The sequence below is a fragment of the Phaseolus vulgaris genome, chromosome 5, assembly GCF_051622355.1.
Source record: "Phaseolus vulgaris cultivar YP4 chromosome 5, ASM5162235v1, whole genome shotgun sequence".
NCBI lineage: Eukaryota > Viridiplantae > Streptophyta > Magnoliopsida > Fabales > Fabaceae > Phaseolus > Phaseolus vulgaris.
In genome coordinates this window covers 8316769-8342711 of record NC_143502.1, presented here as the reverse complement: position 1 = coordinate 8342711, position 25943 = coordinate 8316769, and the positions used below count along the sequence as shown (strand labels likewise).

The window sequence follows — 25943 nt, the reverse complement described above, 5'->3', positions numbered from 1 at the left end:
TGTGCTTTAAATGAATAGGTATCTCTTTTGTCCAACAAAATGATTTAAAGATGCACTTTCAAAGCTTTTACTTGTTCTAAGCTAGTAACAAACAAAATCTGGTATAGAAAGGTGTCTGGGCAAATGTTATTAGATGCATTTGGGAACAAAGGAATCTGATTATTTTCTAGCAAGGGATAGTTGATGTGGAGGAGGTTTTCCAGAAGGCTCAACTCAAGTCATGGCTCTGGATGAAGCACAAGGTGCATTCAATTAACTACTCCTTCATCAATTGGGTTCTTAACCCAATTATATGCATTAGAAGTTTTAAGTAGGAAGCAGGTTGCACAATTTTTCTTCTGAGATGTTTTTGACGTAGGTGTAGGGGAATGTTACGCACTAGTCTTATGTCATTTGTTGGAAATGGAAGTTGGTCTAGTTGGTGTTGAGTAGAGCGCTGAAGCAGGGTTTCTGTTGGAAGTGGAGAAACTGGGCCTAAAGGTATAGCCTAGATAGCTCTCTAGATGATTCATATGTGCTAAGTAGCTATAGTTGACGGTTACGTTGTCTCTTTGGTGTTCTAGGTTATGATTTTCTATATGAATAGCTTTTGCTTGGGTCCATATGTTTGCGAGTGTTGTTTATAATCGGATGAAGAGCTGGTGTCCTCGGTTTTCTGCAGCTGATGTTATAGGTGGCTTGAAGGCCCAAGGAAAGTTCATGAAAGTTGAAATACATAGAGAGGGATGCTTTCACAATAGGTCTTAGTATGATGCAGCATGTTCTTGTAGTGTTGGAGGATTGAAAGCTCTACATGGATGGGGTTCTCAGGAGGTATAGTTGCCTATAGCTGCCATGAAGTGAAGGTAGTTGTGGTGTAGGTTAAGAAGTTGTAGGAGTTTTGCCATTTAGTCAACTAGATGGTCAATAAAGAAGAAGTGAAGAGTAATGGTTTTATGAGAGGCTAAGCAGGTTTGGAAGGGATGGTAGGGGTGCTGCCTAGGCAGTTTAAGTTTAAGTTTATTATGCTAGAAAACCAATAACAGTGTTGTTAGTTCAGCTCTGCTAGCATAGGAACCATTCTATGCAAGGCTGATGCAATTTGGTAATAGAAGGGTCTAGGAAGGGTAAGTAAATAGGTAGGAGCAGGTTATGGTGATTCAACAATCGATGGGAGTGTATACTATTATGAGATGTGTGCTATCTTAGATTTCAGTTGTTGCATACTAACAGGTACTCTGTTGTGAACAATATTGGGCAACCTGGCAAAGGTTCGGCGCGCTGAAGCTGGATTGTTGGCCAAAGACCAATATGAGCTATAGACATAAGGCCACTAATAGGCTTACAACTACAGAATTTGTTATATGCTTCCTGTTGGATTTGGTTGCTCTAGTTTTTTAGTTTTTTGACCCAGGAATAATATGTTTATGTTGCTGCCTTGAGTTTGTTCAAGGCATTTTTGGTCGTTCCCAATGTTTGTATAGCTTGGACGTTTGGGTGTATAAGGGTTGAGACACCGCTGGAGTGTCCCCTTAATTCATTTATTCATTGCTGATAAAAAAAGATTAGTTTTAATATTTTTTTCCCACATTTACTTAAACGATCTATTCTTCCCATAAAAGATATTTTTGTGACAATTCAGCTGTTGTCACATAAAATGTCACTAATTATTTTTCAACAATTTATGACTATTTCTATTAATGATAAGTTACCATCACAAACTTCCATTATTAATAAACTTCACATCTTTTATATATAATTTGGTACTGCCACTCAATTAGTGTGGATTGATCACCGTCACAAAATGTTTTTTACTTATTAACCTAAAAAAGACGATATTGTCAAAATAGTATATATATATATATATATATATATATATATATATTATAAATATAAGATGGACTTTGTTCTTGTCGAGATTCTAACAGAGTGACTCCTTCAGTTTTTGTCTTTCTGTTTTCTCGGCCTTCAAGTGTGGTTGTCTCTTGTTGGTTCTTCCTTTCTCCAAGCCAAATGGGAATACTTGTGAAAACACTTTGACGATCAAGTTACTCCGAGTACAATATGCAGGTGAGTTGAGAGTGAAAAATTACCTTTGGTTCGGGGGTCCCCTCTAATATTTATACTTTTTGGGTGTGCTTCGACTTTTGTGGGCTTGCATGTGGGTCCAACTAAGGATCCAACTGTGACTTAGTCACGGTTTATCATTAATTATGGTTTAATTACAGTTAATTATAAGTTTATGGGTTGTGTTCGGATTAGAAGAATGATTCGACCTTCTCAACTATTCGGGTCATGTCGTCTTCTCGACAATCCGATAGTAACTTGAGTATACAACATAATAGAAAGATAAGATTCAAAGATTAGTTGGATTGTAACGTCCTTAAAATATTCTACATTTATTTATTAATTTTATTAATAAAAATAAAAAATAAAATAAACTTGAAGTTCAGAACTTTGATTTGGGAACGAAGTGCAGAGGTTGGATTTGGGATTGATTTGGGAACGAGGTTTAAAGGTGTTCTTATTTGGGTAATGTTTTTTTATTTAAATGCTTTGGATTTTCAATTCAATACACACCGTGCACTTTCCATATTTGAAACCAAGGCATTTTAAAATTTTCGAAAAAAAAGGGCTCTGGTGGAATTTTTTTAATTTTACCCATCACTTAAATTATATTACCTATGTTTTATCTTTTCCCACATTTTTTTAATTTTACCCACTTAAATTATATTAACCTTGTCTTATCTTTTCCCACCAACTTTTATTGGTGGGTAACTACATTAAATCATTACTTTTTCAGGCCTACTTCAGTTTATCTAAAATAATACGGACAAAGTAGTGGATAAATTAAATTTACATACGAAAAAAAAAGTTAAAGTTGGTGGGTAATTATTATCTACATTTAATCAAGTTTTTTTTCTTGTAGTTTGAAGATAGCTTGAAGCCAAATATTTGAATCTGAAAAAAATTTGGTTAAATATAGTTCTGAATAATCCAACTAACAAAAGTTAAAACGAATTGTAAGTAAAAAATAGTCATAATTATTTTGTTCCTCTCATTATTTTTCCCCGTTGAACTCGACCTACTTCTAGTTCATTCAAGTTCCATTAAATTGATTTTAGTAGTGAAGGATATTTATTATTATATACATAATACATACTCTATTACTATACCCTAATGGTTGATTTTTTAATACGTTTACTTTCTTGGAAGCCCTGAATCTTGCTCAACAAAGAGTTTTTCTTTATTCATATTAACAGATCCAATATATGTATATATAGGGACTGGCCACTGCCACTAGATCGTACCAATTTCTACTGAACTTTGATTTGCACAAACAATTAGCCTATAAGGAAACTTCACACTTCACTTAGCCACATGGCTCCAAGTTTCAACTCCTCAAACTCATTGTATGATTTTGTGGTGAGAGATGGCAATGGTGTGAAAGGTTTGGTAGACTCAGGTGTGTCAGAGGTGCCAGAGAGGTACATACAACCTCCAAGGGAACGAATCAGGAAGCATGATTCAGGGGTATGTGATGATCCACCCATTGACTTGTCAAAGCTGAATGGAGCTGAGCATGAGAAAGTGGTGGATGAGATTGCTAGAGCAGCTGAGACTCTTGGCTTCTTTCAGGTGGTGAATCATGGTGTGCCTTTGGAGTTGTTGGAATCACTTAAAGATGCAGCACACACATTCTTCAGTTTGCCACCAGAAAAGAAAGCTGTTTACTGCAGTGGGGTGAGCCCAAGCCCTAGGGTCAAATATGGGACTAGCTTTGTGCCAGAGAAAGAGAAGGCCTTGGAATGGAAAGACTATATCAGCATGACATTTAGCAGTGAAGAAGAAGCTCTTCAATATTGGCCTAATCAGTGCAAGTATGATCTTCCTTCTACTCTTTTTTTCTTCGTATTGGCCTCAGCCATATTCCATTCTACTAATTTATATTTATACTTTGTAATATCATGAGAAATATTTTACATAATCATATCATTAATGAAGTTTTTTAATGAATCTTTAAAATAACTTGAATGATTAACTTTAGTAAGATATTTCATTTTAACTACTGTTTTTATTTACAAAATTTGACCTAGAGTGAAATTTTCTTATAATAATATTTTTCCATTTTAAATTTTCATCTAAACACTTTATCTAGGGATGAAAGTCTAATTAATTCAAATAGAGACAACAAATTTATGGTAAACTATAAGAAATTGATTAAAAAGTGCATAAATAATATGAAGGGTTTAAATTAATTTTGTTTGTGTATTGTTAGGGAAGTTGCACTTGAGTATTTGAAGTTATCAACTAAGATGGTTAGAGACATTGTGGAAGCCTTGATTGGTAAGCTTGGGGTTACACTGAAAGATTCAGAAATGGAGAGCCTTCTGGGAATGAAGATGGTTAACATGAACTACTATCCAGCATGCCCTAATCCAGATCTGACAGTGGGAGTTGGGCGTCACTCTGACATGGGAGCTATCACAGTGCTGCTCCAAGATGGCATTGGAGGCTTGTATGTCAAAGTGGACCAACAAAATGATGCTGACAAAGAAGAGTGGTTGGAAATTCCACCAATCCCTGGAGCTCTTGTTATTAATATTGGTGATACTTTACAGGTTTGTTATCCTAAATTCTAAACACTACTAAAAGTAATAAGGGGTTAAAGTCGGAGACACTTCTTAACTGGTGTGTCCTTATGCGCATCTTCAAGTATTTAAGTATTCCACATTAGTACATGTATTGGTAAAATATTTAGACATTAATACTAATATCGATAAAATATTTAATTATTTATTGAATTTTTAACAATTTTAATACAGTTTCAACATAAGATTAAAAAAACACCAACAATAACTTTTTAAAAACTCAAAATTTATTTTCTATTATGATTATAGAAATAAAAAATAAATCTTATATAGTCAAAAATATTTAGAAATATTTTTATTTAATCTACTACCATACCTTTGTATAATATGAAATTTGTTAAAATTTATAATTTTTCTTTAAATGAATTTCAACTCAAATATAATTTTTTAATGATAATCCCATCATATAATTCATAATGATGTAGTATTTAAATTTATATCCTCTTCTCTTTTGAAGATTAAATTTTAAAAATAATCAAAATCCATTTTAATACTAGAAGATAATTCTTTCTAGCAGCATAGAGTAAAAAATAGACAGAAATTGAGTATTTAAATGATGTTATGAAAAAAAAAGTGTTAGTAGCATATTTTAGCTTACAAAACGAACAAAACCTAAAGGTTGACTATAAAATTTACAACTCACACCTCCTAATCTAGCTCCCTAACTCCAAAATTGATCATAAAACCCTTCTGATATATTAAAACTGCACCAAGTTTGCAACTTTAGTTTTGGACCATGCTCAAAAGCCTACACCAAATAAGTAAAAATCCAGCAATATGAGTTCTTTTGACAAAAGTATTCAAGTAATTGAATGCCCTCTACTGCTGGACCTATTCCACCTTGCAGGAGTTGCAAGTGTTGTAGCTCATAGTTTTTATAAAGCAACTTCTGATTAGTATATACAGATGAACTAAATTTTGCAGTACTAATTTATTAGAAATTATTATTTACATTAACTATTCCCATTTGGTAATTTTCTTTAACCATGTCATTCACTAATCGTTAGAAAATTTGACTAGTCACTGTCTCGCATCCCAATAATACCATATTGGAACTTGAAACTTTAAGAGTTCAGTATAACTCGGAAAGAACAACTTGTTGGTATTCAACATAGTTTATGATTGCATAATTAGAAAAGTTTTACATGTTCAGTGTATATATATAGTATTTTGTGTTTGTGATACCGTGCTTTGTTTGTGTTAATTAATGTAAGATACTGAGCAATGGGAAGTATAAGAGTGCTGAACACCGAGTGAGGACAACTAGCAGCGAATCCAGGGTATCAGTTCCAGTGTTTACAATGCCAAAAGCTACAGAAAGGATAGGTCCATTGGCAGAGGTGGTGGAGAAAGATGGGTTGGCCCGTTACAGACAAGTTGTGCTCCAGGACTACATGAACAATTTCTTTGGGAATGCTCATGCTGGAAAAAAGTCTCTTGATTTTGCAAGGATCAACTAGTATCAATAATCACAACTTTGTATTTCCTTTTTCATTTCAACGTTTCAGGAATAAAACCTTCACTTTTCACTCTTAATAAAGGTTATATGTCCCTATAAGGATAAAGATGGCTTGAAAGCACCCTAAATGATTCATAAGCTTTCTATAAACACCCTCAAAGAAAGAAGATTTATGACAGGAGATGAAATAATGTATGTGATGAGTGAGCGAAATGTGTGATTTTGAGAACAGAATATAAGTGAAAAAAATGAAATCAAATAATCTGTAAGCATTGTTTTGATGCTTTTCTCTTTCTGCAAAACTCTAAATTGAAAAGGCTGATCTCCATTCGTAATGAATCAGGTTATTTCTATTAACCCTAAACGCTGATAAAAAAAAAGAAGTAAACTCATAATATCAATTACATTAAAAACTAACACCACATCGAATGAAAACCGGTGAAACTTATGTGATCCATTTAAATAAACTACAAAACTAGTTTTATATATAAAAAAAAAAAAACAATTCTAAGAATAAACAATCAAGAAAATTGGTTAAAAATCAATTTATTGAGGTGTATGCAAAATAAGTTTCTAGAGTCATATATAATTGGAACTCTTTATATGAATTGATTGTGATTTACAAGTGTGGTTAATTAAAGAGATAAACTATAATGTGGTTTTTTACATTATCAGAGGAAGATGAATAAATTGAAAAAATATGTAAATTTATGAATTTTAAAATCTTTCATATTTATAAATATTAATAATATGTATTAAAAATAATAATATTTTAAAAAATTAATAATATTTAATAATATTAATAATATTTAATAATATTAATAATATTTAATAATATTAATAATATTTACTAATATTAATAATATTTACTAATATTAATAATATTTACTAATATTAATAATATTTAATAAAATATTAATAATATTTAAAATTATTAATAATATTTAATAATACTAAAAATATTTAATAATATTAATAATAATGATATTAAATATATGAATAATGTTATTAATTTTTATTTTATTAATTATATCAATATTGATAATCATACGCATAAGTATAATAATAATCATAACATGACAACAAAACTTTACTGATGTGATGATTAAAGTTTCTATGGACATTTCTCAAGGGACTTGGCTTTGAGTCCCACCGGTGGGTATTACTTACGGACACCAAGCAATTGGTGGGTAATTGACGCCCAAAATTGGTACTTAAAACATTGATATCTAATTAGATATCAATTTAGAAACTATTTATGAATAATAAAAATTAATTTAGAAACCAATAATTTTAGACGCACCAAATAAATCTATATCAAGGCAGATGCTTACAAAGCACGATGAAAGCTTATTAATACATCTATCATATCCTAGAGTGTTTATACTTAACTTTTAAATTCTTAGAAACTTTCTATCACTGGGTAAATGTGTATGAACCCTATTTGATGAAATTAATTCATATAAAACAAAGTTTTCAAATAAGATAAATTGATTAAATAATTCTGGAAAGTTTTCGATTTGAAAACGTAACACATAGCATAATGAAAATATAAAATATTATGTGCTTTAATGTTTCGAGAAGAAATATACTTTTCTATATTGATTAAACTATTTTGAATATCGTTATGCATTAAAGAATAAAATTGAGTATGTACTATAAAGTATTTGAATGAATAGTATTTTAATTGGAAAGTTAAGAAAGATAGAGCACACATATTTCTCATATTAAAGAGTTCTTCTAAATATATTTTATAGAAACATCCATGATAAAATTTGATTGTATTTCAATGTTATAATCTTGTATTAACTTGAAAAGTATTATTTACGGTGAAAAATCTAATAATAGAATGTCTCGATAATTTGAAGATATTAAAAGATAGTGTTTCAGTAATACCCATGCTTTATTATAATGACTATTAAGCTCACTAATACTCATAAATGTTTCTGAAAATATTTTAGGAACATAAAGACACATACAAAGTTGAAAGCCAAAGTTTCCTTTTCGAGCATCTAACGAAAAAGAGATGAAGTTGAAAAGTGAGATTTGTGGTGATGATGGTTAAAGCCATTTCAAGATTCTGTGAATGACAAAATACAATGCGAAAAAAATTATCAAAGTGTAAAGAACTGATACGAAGTATTAAAGGCTTGTATTTGAACTTTCCTATTCGAGCATCTATCATGAAGAAGACAATGAATAGTGTTGGAGACACTACAAGAATTTTTCCTAGAGAGGTCCTAAAATATGTTGTACATGGAAAGGTGTAAGAATATTTGTCCTGGAGAGGTGTTAAAACTCGTTTAGTAAAATGCTCTTAAGTGGGCTACTTAAGGCTCATACTAAACCTAGAGGATCTCACCCAAGCGAGCCCTATCTCGCCTAGGCGAGATCACTCCAGTGATGTTGGACCTTTTTGTGTGCAATACAGCCCAATAACACCTAGGTGAGAAGTCACTTAGCCCCAGCCTAACTTGGTTAAATATGAGGCTTGATACACAACCCTAGACATTAGTGATTGAGAGAAAAACACCATTGAGTGGATTGGAACCCAATTAGGAGAATAGAATGTGTTAGAAAACCCTAGAGGAGGCAGCCGTTAAGGAGAAACATCCTGGATCTTCTTTTCTTACTCTCCCTGCTTGTAACAACCAACACGTGTGGTTAATTCTACCATTTGGGATTGGGAATAATCTGTTCGAACTCTTATGTATTGAGGTGATATTTAAACATAATATGTTGTTTTTAATTAATGATTGGTATCATCATTTTGTTAGTAATGCTTGTTCGCCATGATCGATTTGAATGGAAAGTACTTCTAAGTTTATGACCTAAATGATAATGCTTAACATATTTGAATGCTTGGAATAAATTTAAAATGTTAATTGCTATCAATGTCTGATCCTAATGATAAGAAGTTTTTATAAATAGGCGAGAAATCGATATTTAGGAGACTCCTCAATAATTTTATATGCGAGGAATTGATACAAATGATTTTTATATAGGCATCAATATCATTCAAAGGATAAAATATTATCATGTTAATCAAAATACAAAAGAGTAAGAAGGATGAACCCCAATCCCTATTTTCCTAATTGAAGCAACAAACTCTTTGACTTGTTTTCTTATTAATCATTGCAATTAAGGTTATCAAAGTCCAGGGTTAACCCATAAACCCTTATGAGTTAAAGAGTCCACTGATGGATCACGAATTCACTCATGAGTAGACTCATTTTTTAGCAAACTCGAACTAGACTCAGTCAAACTTGGTGTAAACTCGCGATTTGGAGCCAAATGAGCGAGTTACTACATTCGTGTTTCAGTGGGCTTAATAATCATCGCATCGCCTTGCCACTATCTCGATGTGCCTCACCTTTCCATCATCTCGTCATGCCTTGTGTTGTGTCGTCGTCATCTAGTTGTGCGTCGACGTCTGGTTGTGCGTCGTCGTCTCATATCTCCAAGAATCGCATTACTACGTGTTTCTGTGCCTCGCCGCCTCGTCGTCACATCTCTTCTCGCCATCACCCACGTCTTGTAGTTGTCGTCGCATTGTGCCTTGGTTTGCTCTGGTTCACAAGTTTGGGGGTTGTGCATTTCGCAATTTGCGATTGGGGTTGATTGGGTTGAATGTGGAATAGATATTTCTGTTTTAGGTTGGGTGAATCTGAAATAGAAAATGATAGAGAGATATTTGGGGGTTGATTTTTTTTACTTAGTGTGTGGCTGAAATTAGATTGAGAAGATAAATATTTTTTTTATTATTTGGATGTGTTCTAGCATATTCAACTGATTTTTTTTTATCAGCAATAGCATATTGAAGTGGTAAGATGTTAGGAAGCAGGAGTGGTTCAAATTCTGCCACCACCACCTAGAATTAAAAATGTTACTGGACATAAAACATATATTGGATAGAAACATGAAACTTCTTGGGCTGGTTTTAATTATTTAATTATCTTATCAGTTAGAGAATTAATATGTTGTTGTTAGATGAACTTATTTATTTGAATATTTTAGAACTAGTATTATGAATACTTATTTTTTTATTGAATTTTTATATAAAGTAGACTCTTACGAGTCTACGAGTCGAGTTTATAGGCCTTCAACGAGTCTACGTGGACTCTCGAGTCTAATAACCTTGATTACAATCATAACAAACTCCAACAACTTTCTTATTATGTTTTTTTATTTAGGAACAAATTATTGCTTCTGACAACATGGTGCAGTTGTCGTAGAAAAGTCATCAGGAACCATGGAGAAAACTAAAAAAGAAATGACCCAAACAAGTATGGGTGCCAAAATTAAGAATAATTTTTTGTTGCAAATATTCTAAATCGAAGCCAGAAGACTCCAATTTTGGAAAAAGGACAATGGATGCTAACATTTCATAATAGCAAGAGAGTTTATGTTCCCAGGTAGAGAAACAAAAGAAGAAATTGAGTGGGACCTATATAAGAACAAACTAGAAAGAATGTTGGAGATGGTTTGACAAAGATGAGACATTTACATAAGATTAACAAGAAATTCCAGTTTAGACAGTTTGTTTTACAACGTCTTCAAGATAAGTATTTTTATCTTCTATATATTGGTTGAACAAAATTTTCTTGCTATAGATGGTCTTATTGTTTATGTTTAGTATATATGGCTAAGTGAATACATGCATTAGACGATTTAATTTTCTTTTATGTTTATATAGACAATGTAGCAATTATATGCATTAGATGGTCTAAGACTCGTATCTATTAAACAGTCTAAAATTATATGCATTATACACTTTAGGAAATCCCTCGCTATGCTTTAATTTCCTTTTATTTATTTTTGAAATAAAATATTAGTTTTGTTTTTTTAAAAGGTTATCGTTGAAATGTTACCATTTTTATCTTACATGAATATATACCTAGTTTAACCTAACATCCTTTATCATTATCATTAACCCTAAGAAAAAATTGTCAAAGTTCTTCACCCCTTTCATTTCTTTACCAAAATCCTAAACCCATAGATGCTTCAACCTTTTTTCACTTTGGAGAAAGACGCAAATGCCACATTTGTTCGATGTCGTTTGAAGTTAGATGTGCTAAAAGTTCAGTTCAGTTTCATTCTAGGTTGGCATAAAGTTGCTGAAGAATCTCTTTCTCAACGAAAAGTTTATCTAGACATTATTAGAACATGAGAACAAAGAGTTATTGACAATCTTTTGAATGCTTCATTGGAGTCAGATGAAAGTCTCTAAGGAGATTTTTCAACATTTGGAGTTGGTGCCTTATTTTGTTACTTTTGTTCCAATTGCTCTATACGCTCTGCTAAACATGGTTCAATAGTTGATTCAACAAGCTTTGAACTTTGAATGAGAATGTATCCAACAATGTCTCACAAAGATGGAAGAAATGTTTCAAAAAGAAAGAGAAATTGATTGGCAACAATTAAGAGATATGAAGGAATGTCACTCTCTAAGACTTCAAAATCTCGCTTCACATTTTTTTACCCAAATATAGAGCTCTTTAACTGAAATCCTAAATCAGTTGAGACAACCCCCTTTACAACAACCACATCAACCCTCTTCACAACAATGATGGTTTCTTTCTATGAACTCTTTTCATGATGTCAAAAAGGGGAGAAAATAAAAATAGGAGTAATAAAAGTACTTTTTTGTTTTTCTAAGTTGTTTTTACATTTTACTGTTCTGTTATGAATGTTGAATCAAGTGTGATCAAAAGCATTGAAGAATCCCAATCCTAGCGTTTGATGGAAGGTTGAAGTTACTTGAAGTTGCTGCTGTGTTTTAGAGTAGGATCTGGGGTAGTTTATCTTTGTAATCCAACCTTTGTTGAATCTAAAGCTTAAGTGTTTTCAAATCTTGTAAGTTTAAAGTGTTTTTCAAACTAAGTGAAAAACAACCTGTTGTTTTGTCAAAACAATCGATTGTTTTATACTTAGGTGTTTTTGAAAAGTTTGAAAACTGTTTTGGTTGGTTGACTTGCTGTCAAACCAAAACAACCGATTGATTCGCACTTTCAATCGATTGTTTGTTTGAAAATCCTAACAGAAACAGTTTTGTTAGTTAAGTGAGCTTTAAATGATTTTATAACCAAATACGCTCCTGTTTTAAATGTTTTGACCATTCTATGAATGCTATAAAGAGTTTGCTTAAGTTTTATAACAAAAAACAAGAAAAAAAAAATAGATTTTAGTTTTTCACAAAGTGCTTTCAAAGATTTGAGTTTTCACTTTTGAGCTTTGGTTTATCAAGAGAGAGTGGAATAGGATTACATTTGTATTGATTTCAGTTCATTCTGTAACAAGTATAATTCATTCTGAATACTTTGTACATTCTGGTGTTGTAAAGCCAAGAAGGGTTGTATGCTCTTGAGGTTGTCAAGATCAACATTCTTGGTGTGTGTGCTGAGCCAAAGGAAGTGTGTTTTTTGAGGGGATCAAGGTCACTTCTTTGGGGGTGTGTGTATGTAATCTGGTTTTGATTACTAGGTGGATTCCCCAGTGGTTTCTGGGAAACTGGATGTAGCTCTTGGTTTAAGAGCGAACCAGTATAAATTGTTTGTGCATCTCTTTCTTCCTTAAACTCTTTAAATTCAGTTGTTGTTATTTTTACTGGTATAAACAACCGATTGTTTTTACGAAACAACCGATTGTTTTTCTGGTGCTTTACTGTTTCGAGCTTTGTTTCTTGGCTAAAATGAATTCCTAATTTGGTTTCTTGCAAAGAATTTCATTCTAGCTAAAAAAGTTTGCGAAAACCCCCTTTAAACAATTCACCCCCCCCCCTCTCGTTTAAGGTCATACATTCTAACAATTGGCATCAAGAGCTTGGTACTTGAAAAATACTCAAGTTTGATCCTAAAATCTTTTTCAATGGCTGGAAAACTATCTTTTGAGGAAGGTGCTTCAATTAACAAACCACCTTTATTCTGTGGTTTAAATTATAAGTATTGGGAGGCTGTAATGAAAATCTTTGTTGAATCCATTCATCAAGAAATTTGGGATGCAATTGAAAATGGCCCTTTCATTCCAAAGATTAAAAAGAATGAATCTTTTATTAAAAAACCTTGGTCCCAATGGACCAATGAAGAATGTAAGATGGCCAAGCTTGATTGTATTGCCTAAAACATAATAGCTTATGCATTGGATTCTAATGAATTTTTTAGGATATCAGAATGCAAATCTGCTAAGGAAATGTGGGACACACTCAAAACTACTCATGGAAACATCACTGAATTAAAGGAAGCAAAGACAAGAAGTCAAGCAAGAAGATAAAGGAGGCAAAATCGAAAAAGTCTCAACCTTTGCTAAGGAAGATGATGTAAGCAGTGTAAGTTCCTCTATTTCTTCAAATGCTGAAAATTACAATCAATTGCTTCAAGCTTTTCAAGAAACACATGAAGAAGCTAACCGATTGGCTCTCTTGTACAACCGGTTGAAGGGAATGAACAACTGGCTTGAAAACAGAGTCAAAACACTGGAAGAAGAACTAGAAAATTCAAAAACAGATTTTGAAAACCTTGAAATCTTTTACAAAACTCTTCTTGCAAGTGTGACACTCTTATTTGTGAAAATTGTGAAAATCTTGAAAAGAAAGTTCATTATCTTGTTAGAACTGTAGATAAGCTTTCAAAAGGTAAATCTAACTTTGAGAATGTCTTGGCATCTCAAAATTGTGTTTTTGGAAAATCAGGATTAGGTTTTAATCCACAGAACAAGCAAGACAAGTTTTCAAAGTCACTTTCGAAACTGCCATAAAAACCAGTTGTTACATGCTTTTATTGCATGAAAAGAGGTCATTCTATCAGATTCTGTAAAATAAGGAAATATGTTGTTCCTAGAGGTTTCATGAAGTGGATTCCCAAATGTTGTCAGGTTTCAAATAATGAATGTAAACCAATTGGACCCACATTTATAAGGGGACCAAATCTTTGTACTTGAAAATCTACTTTGTAGGAAACTTTGAAGGAAAGCATGCAACAATGGTATCTGGACATTGGCTGCTCAAAACATATGACTGGAGATAAATCAAAGTTTGTAAGTATCACCTTTAAACAAAAAGGCCATGTAACATATGGAGACAACAACAAGGGAAGAATTATTGGAAGAGGCTCTATAGGAGACAAGGATATCTTGATCATCCATGATATTCTATTTGTGGAAGGTTTAAAGCACAACTTGCTAATCATTAGCCAACTATGTGACAAAGGATATCAAGTGATCTTTAAGACAAACTTCTGTGAAATCTGTCTTCCCAACTCAAAAGAGGTAATGTTGATTGGTAAGAGAATCAATAATGTCTATCTCTTGGATATCTTTTTTCTTTGTTCTATTGGTTGTCTTCTTTCTAAGCATGATGAGTCTTGGCTATGGCATAGAAGAATTGCTCATATTCACATGAATCACTTAAACAAATTAATCTCAAAAGATCTTGTGATTGGGCTGCCCAAGCTCAAGTTTGAGAAGGACCACATTTGTGAAGCATGTCAAAAGGGGATACAAGTTAAAAACTCTTTCAAAATAAAAAATGTTGTTTCTTCTTTAAAACCCCTTGGGCTACTTCACATGGATCTTTTTGGACCTTCAAGAACCATGAGCCTTGGTGGCAACTATTATGCCCTTGTTATTGTGGATGACTTTTCTAAGTATACATGGAATCTCTTCTTGGAATCAAAAAGTGATGCCTTCTTTGCCTTCAAGAAGCTTGCTAAAAGATTGCAAAATATAAAGAATAGCAACATTGGCTCAATAAGAAGTGATCATGGAGGGGAATTCCAAAATGAGAAATTCAGCAAATTCTGTGAGAAGATGGGAATTCTGCACAACTTCTCTGCTCCAAGAACTCCACAACAAAATGGTGTAGTGGAAAGGAAGAACAGATCCCTTGAGGAACTAGCAAGAACAATGCTAAGTGAATCTTCCCTACCCAAGTATTTTTGGCTTGATGTTGTTAGCACCTCTTGTTATGTGATGAATAGAGTGCTAATAAGGCCAATCTTGAAGAAAACACCCTATGAACTCTTCAATGGAAGGAAACCAAACATCAGTCACCTTAGAGTATTTGGTTGCAGCTGTTTTGTTCTTAACAATGGAAAGGAAAACCTAGGAAAATTTGATGAAAAGCTGATCATGGAATCTTTATTGGCTATTCCCTAAATAGTCATGCATATAGGATCTACAACAAAAGACTAATGGCTGTAGAAGAATTTGTTCATGTGGTTTTTGATGAAGTTGATCGCAAAAGCATTCAAGTCTCAAAGAACAACACAAAAGAGGATGAGCAGGACATCAATCTGGAGAAGCTGGACTGCTGTGCAGAAAAACAACCGGTTGAATGCTCGAAACAACCGTTTGAAATTCTGCAGCAGAGTGAGTTACCTAAAGAATGGAGAATCCCTAGAGATCTGTCAGTGGAGAACTTCATTGGGCAGATAAAGGAGGGTGTTTCTACATGTAGCTCTATCTCAAACTTTTGGAGGCACACTGCTTTTGTCTCTCAAATTGAACCAAAGTCTATTGAAGAAGCTCTCAAGGATGAAAAGTGGGTTGAAGCTATGCATGAAGAGCTGAATCAGTTTGCTAGAAATGAGGTATGGTTTCTTGTCCCTGAAACAAATGAGATGAACATCATTGGATCGAAATGGGTCTTCAAGAACAAACTAGATGAGGTTGGAATAATCACAAGGAACAAGGCAAGCCTAGTTGCCAAAGGTTACAATCAAGAGGAGGGGATTGACTATGGGGAAACCTTTGCTCCTGTTGCAAGATTGGAGGTTGTGAGGTTGCTGCTGGCTTTTGCATGTATGAGTGGATTTAAACTCTTTCAAATGGATGTAAAGAGTGCTTTTCTCAATGGCTGCATCAATGAGGAAGTATATGTGGATCAACCACCGGGTTTTGAAGATCATCAACATCCTAATCATGTCTTTAAGCTGAAAAAGGCATTGTATGGGCTTAAGCAAGCTCCAAGGAAGTGGTATGAGAGGCTTAACAACTTTCTTTTGTCACATGGTTATGAAAGAGGAATGATTGACAAGACTCTCTTTATCAAGAAGTCAAATTCTGAAATTATCCTTATGCAAATCTATGTTGATGACATCATCTTTGGTGCTACACAAGATAGTTTGTGTGAAGAATTTGTGGCAGCTATGAAGGGTGAGTTTGAAATGTCTATGATGGGGAACTTTCTTTCTTTCTTGGATTGCTGGTCAAGCAAACAAAGGATAACATCTTTTTATGTCAATCAAAGTATTGCAAAGAAATTCGCAAGAAGTTTGAACTGGAAAGTTGCAAGGAAGCAAGCACTCTTATGCCCTCAAGTTGTTATATGGATGTAGATGTTGCTAGAAAAGGAGTAGATCAAACAAAATATAGAGGTTTGATTGGCTCATTGCTCTATCTCACAGCAAGTAGACCGGACATAATGTTTGTGGTATGTCTTTGTGCAAGATATCAAGCAAATCCAAAGGAATCCCACTTCAAAGCTGCAAAGAGGATTCTGAAATATCTCAAAGGAACAACAAATGTTGGTCTATGGTATCCTTCTCACTCTCCTATACATTTAATTGGCTATTCAGATTCTGATTTTGCAGGGTGTAAGCTAGACAGAAAAAGCACAGGTGGTACTTACCACCTGCTTGGTTCAAGTCTCATTTCATGGCATAGTAAGAAGCAAGCTTGTGTGGCTCTCTCTACTGCAGAGGCTGAATACATTGTTGCTGGAAGCTGCTGTGCACAAATTCTCTGGCTTAAACAACAACTTGCAGATTTTGGATTGAAGATTAGCAAGGTTCCTTTGATGTGTGACAACACAAGTGCAATAAATCTTACCAAAAATCAGATTCAACACTCAAGAACTAAGCACATTGAGATCCGCCATCATTTCATAAGGGATCATGTGAACAATGGAGACTGTGAAGTGAAGCTCATTGAGACAAAACTGCAACTGGCTGATATTTTCACAAAACCTCTACCAAAAGAAAGGTTCTTCTTTTTGAGAAATGAGTTAGGCATGCTTGACTCTCAAAATCTTTCCTAAACTGTTTTATAACTGTTACAGTCTATTTGTGAAGACAAATAGGGGGAGAATTGAATGGTTCTTATGTGCCTTTCTCTGGAAATTGCTTTAAACTGTTGGAACTCAGAAATCAAAACTGTTTTTTGCTTCTGCTGACAGAAACAACCGATTGATTCGTGCAAACAATCGATTGTTTATCTGATATACTGCTTTCTAACTTTGAAAATCTAACCTGCTGTTGTAAGATACACTGGATTGTATATGTGTTGTTTATACAGGAACTGCTTCAGATTCAAACAAGTCCAACGCAAACAACCAGGGATCTGTCTGCATCAAATAGGGGGAGATTGTTGAATAAAGTGTGATCAAAAGCTTTGAAGAATCCAAATCCTAGCGTTTGATGGAAGGCTGAAGTTGCTTGAAGTTGTTGTTATGTTTTAGAGTAGGATCTGGGGTAGTTTATCCTTGTAATCCACTCTTTGTTGAATCTAAAACTTAAGTGTTTTCAAATCTTGTAATTTTAAAGTGTTTTTCAAACTAAGTGAAAAACAACCTGTTGTTTTGTCGAAACAACCGATTGTTTTATACTTAGGTGTTTTTAGGAAGTTTGAAAACTATTTTGGTTGGTTGACTTACCAAAACAACCGATTGATTCGCACTTTCAATCGATTGGTTGTTTGAAAATCCTAACAGAAACAGTTTTGTTAGTGAAGTGAGCTTTAAATGATTTTATAACCAAATACCCTACTGCTTTAAATGCTTTGACCATTCTCTGAATGCTATAACGAGTTTGTTTAAGTTTTATAACAAACAACAAGAAAGAAAAATAGATTTGAGTTTTTCACAAAGTGCTTTCAAAAATTTGAGTTTTCACATTTGAGCTTTGGTTTATCAAGAGAGAGTGGAATAGGATTACATCTGTATTGATTTCAATTCATTCTGTAACAAGTGTAATTCGTTCTGAATACTTTGTACATTCTAGTGTTGTAAAGCCAAGAAGGGTTGTATGCTCTTGAGGTTGTCAAGATCAACATTTTTGGTGTGTGCTAAGCCAAAGGAAGTGTGTTTCTTGAGGGGATCAAGGTGACTTCTTTGGTGGTGTGTGTATGTAATCTGGTTTTGATTACTTGGTGGATTCCCAGTGGTTTCTGGGAAACTAGATGTAGCTCTTGGTTTAAGAGTGAACCAGTATAAACTTTTTGTGCATCCTTTTCTTCCTTAAACTCTTTAAATTCAGTTGTTGTTATTTTTACTAGTATAAACAACCAATTGTTTCTACGAAACAACCGATTGTTTTTCTGGTGCTTTACTGTTTTGAGCTTTGTTTCTTGGCTGAACTGAATTCCTAATTTGGTTTCTTGCAAAGAATTTCATTCTAGCTCAAAAAGTTTGCGAAAACCACCTTTAAACAATTCAACCCCCCCCCCCCCCCCCACCCTCTCGTTTAAGGCCCTACATTCTAACAATGAATTCTTTGTATGTACACATGAACATGAACATCAAATATAAAGTATTTATTTGCTTCTGTTGTTGTGAAAAATATCTATTATATTCTTGTTAATTATGTTATGATGTTATTAAAACTTATAGTTTTGTCATTATGAAAAAGGAAGATATTGTTACTACACTAGACGGTCTAGTTACCTCTAGATGATCTAATATCCCACTACATGATCTTATGAGGATATGAAAGTTTATGAGATTTTGATAATAACAAAACCTATAAGATGTGTAAAGGATTCTTACAAAGTTGTTTCACATGTGTAGTTTTTAAGCTAAACATGTTAGATGATCTACAATATTAATATGTTAGACAATCTCACAGTGTTAAATGTATTTGACAGTCTTACTATACTAAACATGTTAGATAGTCCACTGAGTATTAAACATGTTAGATAGTCCAATGAGTGTTAAACATGTTAGATAGTCCAATGAGTGTTGAACGCACAGGGAACAATTATTTAAAATCCTAATCGTAGAATTCACTAAGTATAAGAATATGTACAATAATTTTATTTGAAGTATATTGACTTAAGTTTGCATGAAAATTAAACAAAAGCAAAGTAAATAATTGGATGAGTCAATTGGGAAAATTTGGAATGGGGTTAATCATTCTTACTCGTCTGTAGTTTCAATGAATAAAAAATATAACATTCCATCTTAATTGACATTGATACACATATAAAAGTCATTCATATCAATTCCTCGCATACAAAATTATTAAGAAAGTCTCCTAAATATTGATTTCTCGCATGTTTATAAAAAAAATCCTTATCATTACAAACAAATGTTATAAAACAATTAAAATTTCAAATTTATTCCTAGCATTCAAATATGTTAAGCATTATCATGTAGGTCAGATACTCAAAAGTACTTTGTAATCAAATGCAAGGATCAAAATTATGATTAGTTTCAAGCTTAAAAAATAAAATGATAATACTCATCATCAATTAAAAACTAAATATTATAAATAAATATCACCTCAATACATAAGAGTTTGAACAAATTACTCCTAATCCCAAAGGAAAGTTAGTCGCTCATATTGGCCATTACAAGCATGGAAAGCAAGAAAAGAAGATCTAGGATGTTTTTTCGTAACGACTGTCTCCTTTAGAGTTTTCTATCTCTCCATATCCCAATGATGTTTAGGGTTATGTCTTACACCTTCTATTTAACTTAATTGCACTTGGGCTAAGTGACATCTCGCTTAAGCGAGTTTTACGAGAAAAAAACCCAACTTCAGTGGAGTGAACTAGTTTAAGCAAGCCTTGGGCGAGTTCCTTTGGAGTGATCTTGCTTGGGCGAGTTTAGGTGAGTTTTCAATGTTTCAACTTTGTCTTTTCATCTTATCCATTCTCCTTTAGCCTTTTTATCTCCATTTTTCCCTAGATTCTTGAAATTAACACAAGTTTGGGAATAAATCGTTCATCTTCATCTTATAATCCAAAAATATGTAAAAAGATTCAAATTCCTAAATTAGAGGTTGAATTATAACTATTTTATCAAAGTGCCTATCTTTTTGTATGAAATATTACTGAATTATGACACTTATCAACGGTCTTAAAGTGTTTAACGGGTTAGACAGTCTTGAGTCTTAAACGTATTAGATGCTCTTAACTTTGTTTTTGTTCTAGGCCGAAAAAAATATCATGCAATGGATTCTATGAACATGTTTTTCTCGGACTTATCAAAGTTGACCCTATATTATATTTGTTGATCAAGAGTGATCAAGTGCTTTGAAGAATCCAAATCCAAGATGTTTGATGAAAGGTTGATGTTGTTGTTAATTCTGGGTGGGATCTGGGTAGAATAGAATGTGATCCACTCCTTTGTTGAATCTAAATCTGATGTGATTTAAAACCTTTTTGAAATCAAGTGTTTTTCTAACTAAGTGAAAAACAACCTGTTGTTTTGTCGAATCAATTGGTTGTTTTACTCTTAGGAGTTTTGAAAAGGTTGAAAACTGTTTTAGTTTGGTTGACTTAACTATCAAGCCAAACAATCAGTTGTTTCGTGGTTTCAACCGATTTTTTCTTTGAAAATCCTAACAGAATTCAGTTTTGAATGGTGAATCTGCTTTAAATGTTTTTCAACTAAATACGCTCCTTCATTAATTGCTTTGACCAATCTTTGGAAAATATAAATGGTTTGTTTATGTTTTCAAACAAAGAGAGAGAAACAATTTTGAGTTTTTCAATTATGAAAAGGTTCATTCTAAGATTTGAACATTCACATCAAGCTTTGGGTTTTCAAAGAGAGTGGAATAGGATTGCAATTGTATTGATTTCAGATTGTATTGTGAACAGGTGTAATCCTTTCTAAACCTACTGTATTTCTGGTGTTGTGTTGCCAAGGAGAGTTGTGTGTTCTTGAGGTTGTGAAGATCAATACTTTTGTTGTGGTTTGCCAAAGGTAGTGTGTTTCTTGAAGGGTTCAATGTCACTACTTTGGTGGTTTGTGTTTTGTAATCTGGTTTGATTGCTTAGTGGATTACCCAGTGGTATTCTGGGGACTGGATGTAGCTCTTGGCTTAACAGTGAACAAGTATAAACTATTGGTGTATCTCCCTCTTACTCTGAACTTATTTAATTTTTGTTTTAAGCTTTGCTGATATAAACAACCAATTGTTTCGAAGAAACAACCGATTGTTTTTTTGTTGCTTTGCTGTTTTATTGCTTAAATTCTTGGTAACTTGATTCCTGTTCTGGATTCACACAAAGAATTTTTTTTAAACTTGAAAAAGTTTTCAAAAACCTCTCTTAAACAATTCACCCCCCTCCCCCCTCTCGTTTAAGGCCATATATTCTAACAATATTAGGTGGAGCTTAGTTTTATTTTGTAAACCATATGCAACTAACTAGTTCAACAAGATATTGATGTGAAAATCATTCGTCTGACTCGGTTATAGAGGCAAAAAACTAATTGAACCGTCTAGTAATTGGTTCCCTTTGAAATCACCATTAGGATAGTTGGAGCCCAAAAGTAAGTTATATTGGGTAAAGCTAATGATTAGAGGAATCAAGGATGTAATACCCTCAAGCTATTCCCAAACTTTAAATAGGTAGGACAAAATGACTATTATGTTACGTTATTCTATGGAATCAAGAGCATTAAGTGGACCATTTTTTGTAAACAAAACTGGCGATGTGTGGGATGAACCGAAAGTTGGGTTACAATGCCCTACTACGTGCTAATCTAGACTCCACAAAGGGTGTTGGTCTATTAAGACAATAGGATGGTGGTTAAGGAAGTAAAAATATGCTAAGGAATGTGTAACAACTCACTTGATGAATCAACTAGCCCAAAAATGGATGGCGTTAAAGCACACAACCTATAACCAATCACTGGGTCATGGACCAAACCCTAATGAGTAGGAACGTGCGCTGGTCACTAAAAAACCCAAGGCATAAAGTGGTAGTAGCAAGGAACTTTGACGGCTGAAAAGTGGAAGGTTCCATGTGAACGAAACTTGAACATGGGTTACTCAATCCTAAGGGATGAGGGAAGCTCATTTGATAGCGCTTTGATGTACTGAAAGGGAATAAAGTTAAAATTATTGAATTGGGACGTTGTAACTGATGACAATGTTAGGGAGTATGGTGAAGTCGGTGAGGCCCACAAAAGTGTTATCATTTTTGTTTAACAACTTGTCCTCCTTGGAAATGACTAAACTAGAGGTAGGGTCCAGCGGCTAGAAGAGCACAACACGTAGTTTGGTGTTGTTCCCCCCGATGACCCTTGAAAATCCAAAGCACCAAGTTCCTCCCATTCTCAATCGTACTCATAATTGCATCAAGTATTGAAGGTGAACAACCTTTGGTTGATGAAACAATGTAGGTAAAGAAAGTCAGCAAAATGTATCTATAACCTTGGAAAAAGGATTTGGGTCCTAGTTCTAAACCCATCGAGTTGGTCCTACGACGAGAGCATGTCATCGCATGTCGATCGGTAGACAAATTGGGAACGAACCCTTTTCGGGTTTTTCCCCGAACGTCAAACAATCGACTTATAATTGGTACAAACAAGATGAATTTGATTGTTTAATTAAAACAAAGCGTTGTGATGGTCACTATCAATATTGATGCAATGCGATTAATGTCATGTGTTCTAAATGTCAAAGTGAAAAAATTCAACCAAACATAGGTAAAATGCTATGACTCTTAAGGTATTAAATGTCTCATCATCTAATTAGTTATTCTGGTGCGTAAAGCAAATAGCAATGGCGAGGGATGCTCGATCTACTCAGAGGTAGGGAGGTCATGGAGGGGACGGTCGGGAAGCCCGGTTTGCACAAAGGCAAGGAGGTAATGGCATCAATCACAAGACATATAAATCAGCATCTAAAGCAACAACCTTTTTCTTCTCAAATTTCCCACATGGGTTTGGTGAGCTGGACACGATCAAGGTGTTCCAGAGGTGGGCAAGGGTGAAATAAGCTTTTATATCCATAAGGTTAAACAAGTGGGGGAGGAGATTTGGGTTTGTCAGGTTTTTTGAGGTGGGAAATGTTGGACGACTAGAGAAAGAGCTTGACCAAATTTACATAGGAAACATGAAGCTCTATGTAAATATTTTGAGGTATCGGCGAGTAGAGCTAGAACCTGGTAGGGAGTGGAGGAGAGAAGGTACGAATCCTCACTTGGTGGCTCCTAGAGTACCCAGAAAGTAGGACATGGAGGGATTGGAGGTTAGTGGGAGGTTGAAAAGAAAGAAGGTATGGGTGGAGATAAAAGGGAAGAAGTCTTATGTTGATATAGTCAAGGGAGGCTCTCAACATTTATGGAAGGGACCAGTTATTAAGGCTCACCAACAAACTGTATCATGGATGGTGAATAGTGCTATTGGCCAGTTCAATACAGAGTTGGACTTTGACCAACTGGGAGAGGAGTTCGTGAAAGAAGGTATGGATATGGTCAAACTGAGATATATGGGAGACAGTTTAGCCATGCTCACGCCAAGAGAAGTGGAGAACATGGACGAACTAATAAATCTCAACAAGGAATGGTTCGAGAGTGTATTTGATAACATTGAACCGTGGTCTGAGAATCGTGTAGCGGGGCATAAAATTGTATGGGTTAGGTGTTATGGACTGCCCTATTCTCTGTGGAACATGGATTGTCTCTTCAAAGTGGTATGAGATATAAGAACTTTGGTGTCCATTGATAAATCCACGCTGGTGTGGGAGAACCTTGAATACGCCAGGCTTCAAGTTAGGATCCTGAAAAACCGCAATGCTAGGTTGTCGAAAGGCATGAAGATTAACAATCAAATCTTCAACATTTTCATTGAAGAGGAAATCCCAAGTGTTAATGGAAACCTGTGTAAGTGTATTTACAATGGTTTTGGTTCTTCTGATAGTGTATCCTCGTCGGAAACATATGTAGAAGAAACAGAATTTGCTGTGAATAGCTGCGAGGAGGAGGTGGGGCAACGGGAAGGGGTGGTTAGATGGTCAAAGGGGGAAAAGAACAGTGGAGAGGCAGTGGAAGGAGGAAACCAGGCTACACAAATGACAAAAAAGATGGTAAGGGAGGAGTCTGCGACAAAAGGGATACAATGTCTGATTAATGATAACAAAAGTTTCACTTATAAGGAAATGGAGGTTCAGAAGGCACCAGAAGAGTCTGATTTCGTCAACGCACCTACCTGTGTTGTCGGTGATTTGGGATGCCACAACCACTCTATACATGATGACATGGCTATGCTGGTGGGGGATGTTTAAAATAGTAACACCCGTTGCAAACCCAAATCTAGTTTGGGCCAACAGGGTAAACAGGAGGCCCAACTTGGTGTAGGTGAGGTGTTGAATCCAACCCGTGTGGAAGTGGGAGCAGGGGGGATCTGCATGAGCGTGAGCAGACTTTAAGTGACGAGCTTTTTCGAAACCAAATTGAAGGTTTGGTGCTCTAGGAGCTTGAAAAAGGACGCAAGGTTGGTGTAATGTCGGAGGAAATCAGATACGAGGGCGTAGCTGGGGGAAGCAAAAACAAATCCCCATCATGTAGAAAGAAGACGAAAGGGTTATGGGAATTGGGAGAGCCTAGCACCCATCTTAGGCATTCAATGAGAATAAGTGCAAGGTCGGACCGGGTAAGGAGTTCTCCATCTTCCACATCTAGAACCTTTACAACAATTATCTCTGATGGGGATATCTATAATTGTAATGCTCGCTTTTGTGACTCAGAAGTTTTGGAGGAACCAGCCATGCTATGGGAGATAGGGAAACATATTGGTATTGCTTGCCGAGGGGCTAAAGTAGAGGTGGTCAAAGAATATCAGAGTATGAAATTGAGAGATGCGGAGTGTAAGCAGAGATTTGAAGAGGGCAATAAATCTGGTTCTTTATGTTGATAATCAATCTGAATATAAGAGGATTGGGGGGAGGTACCAAAGCCCATTACTTGAGAAAAATCATCGCGAGAGAGGGAGCAGAATTTGTATGCATACAAGAAACTAAAACTATGGTTTGTACAGATGTGATATGTTATGCATTATGGGGGGACAATAATGTTGGGTGGATACACAATGAAGGGGAAAACGGAGGTGGTGGTCTGCTGTCCATGTGGAAGAAAGATGTGTTTGGATATGAAAGTCATGTTCTGGGGAAGGGATTCATTGCTATTACAGGGAAACACCTAAGGCTATCTCATAGATGTGTTATTGTAAATGTATATGTTGCTTGTGCCCTGTCAGAGAAGGAGCGTCTTTGGGAGGAGTTGACAAATATTAAAATGGTATCACAGGATTTTAATGCCATAAGAACTAGAAATGAGAGAAAAGGTGTTAGTAATAGAGATGGTAATTCTAGGGAGATCTCTGGGTTCAACAAGTTCATAGATATAAACTTGCTATTGAAATTGCCTTTAGTAGGTAAAAAATACACATGGTTTAAGGCAAACGGATCAGCGAAGAGCAGATTGGATAGAGTCCTTGTCTCTCAAGAGTGGTTACAAATATGGCCAATGAGTAAGCAATATGTTCAGCGGAGGGAGGTTTCTGACCACTGTGCTTTGGTGGTGAAGTCGTTGGATAAGGTCTAGGGCCCTAAACCGTTTAGAACCATTTTCCTGGCATATGGAAAGGGGTTTTAATGGGATGGAGAAGGAAAAGTGGCAGTCATACGTTGTACGGGGAAATGAAATAACAAAGCTCAAAGATAAACTGAAATTACTAGAGAGTGACCTAAAGGTATGGAATAGAAATGTGTATGGTAATCTGCACACCATCAAGAGGAACATACTGCAAGAAATTGAAACCTTGGACTGCCACGATGTGAATGATAACTCGCTTGGAAGTGTGAGGGTGGGAAGATTGGAACTGATGAGCCGGTTAAGGGAGATTG

At 34.7% G+C, this 25943-nt stretch overlaps 1 protein-coding gene across 1 annotated transcript; it reads left to right on the top strand.

The window, feature by feature from the left end:
• The first annotated feature begins 3274 nt into the window (after positions 1 to 3274).
• LOC137836233 (2-oxoglutarate (2OG) and Fe(II)-dependent oxygenase superfamily protein) lies at positions 3275 to 6171 on the top strand. The gene is made up of 3 exons (XM_068645073.2): positions 3275 to 3860; positions 4259 to 4601; positions 5846 to 6171. The coding sequence occupies exons 1-3, from the start codon at positions 3361 to 3363 to the stop codon at positions 6089 to 6091; spliced, it is 1089 nt and encodes a 362-aa protein (XP_068501174.1). The 5' UTR covers positions 3275 to 3360; the 3' UTR covers positions 6092 to 6171.
• The last annotated feature ends 19772 nt before the right edge of the window (positions 6172 to 25943 follow it).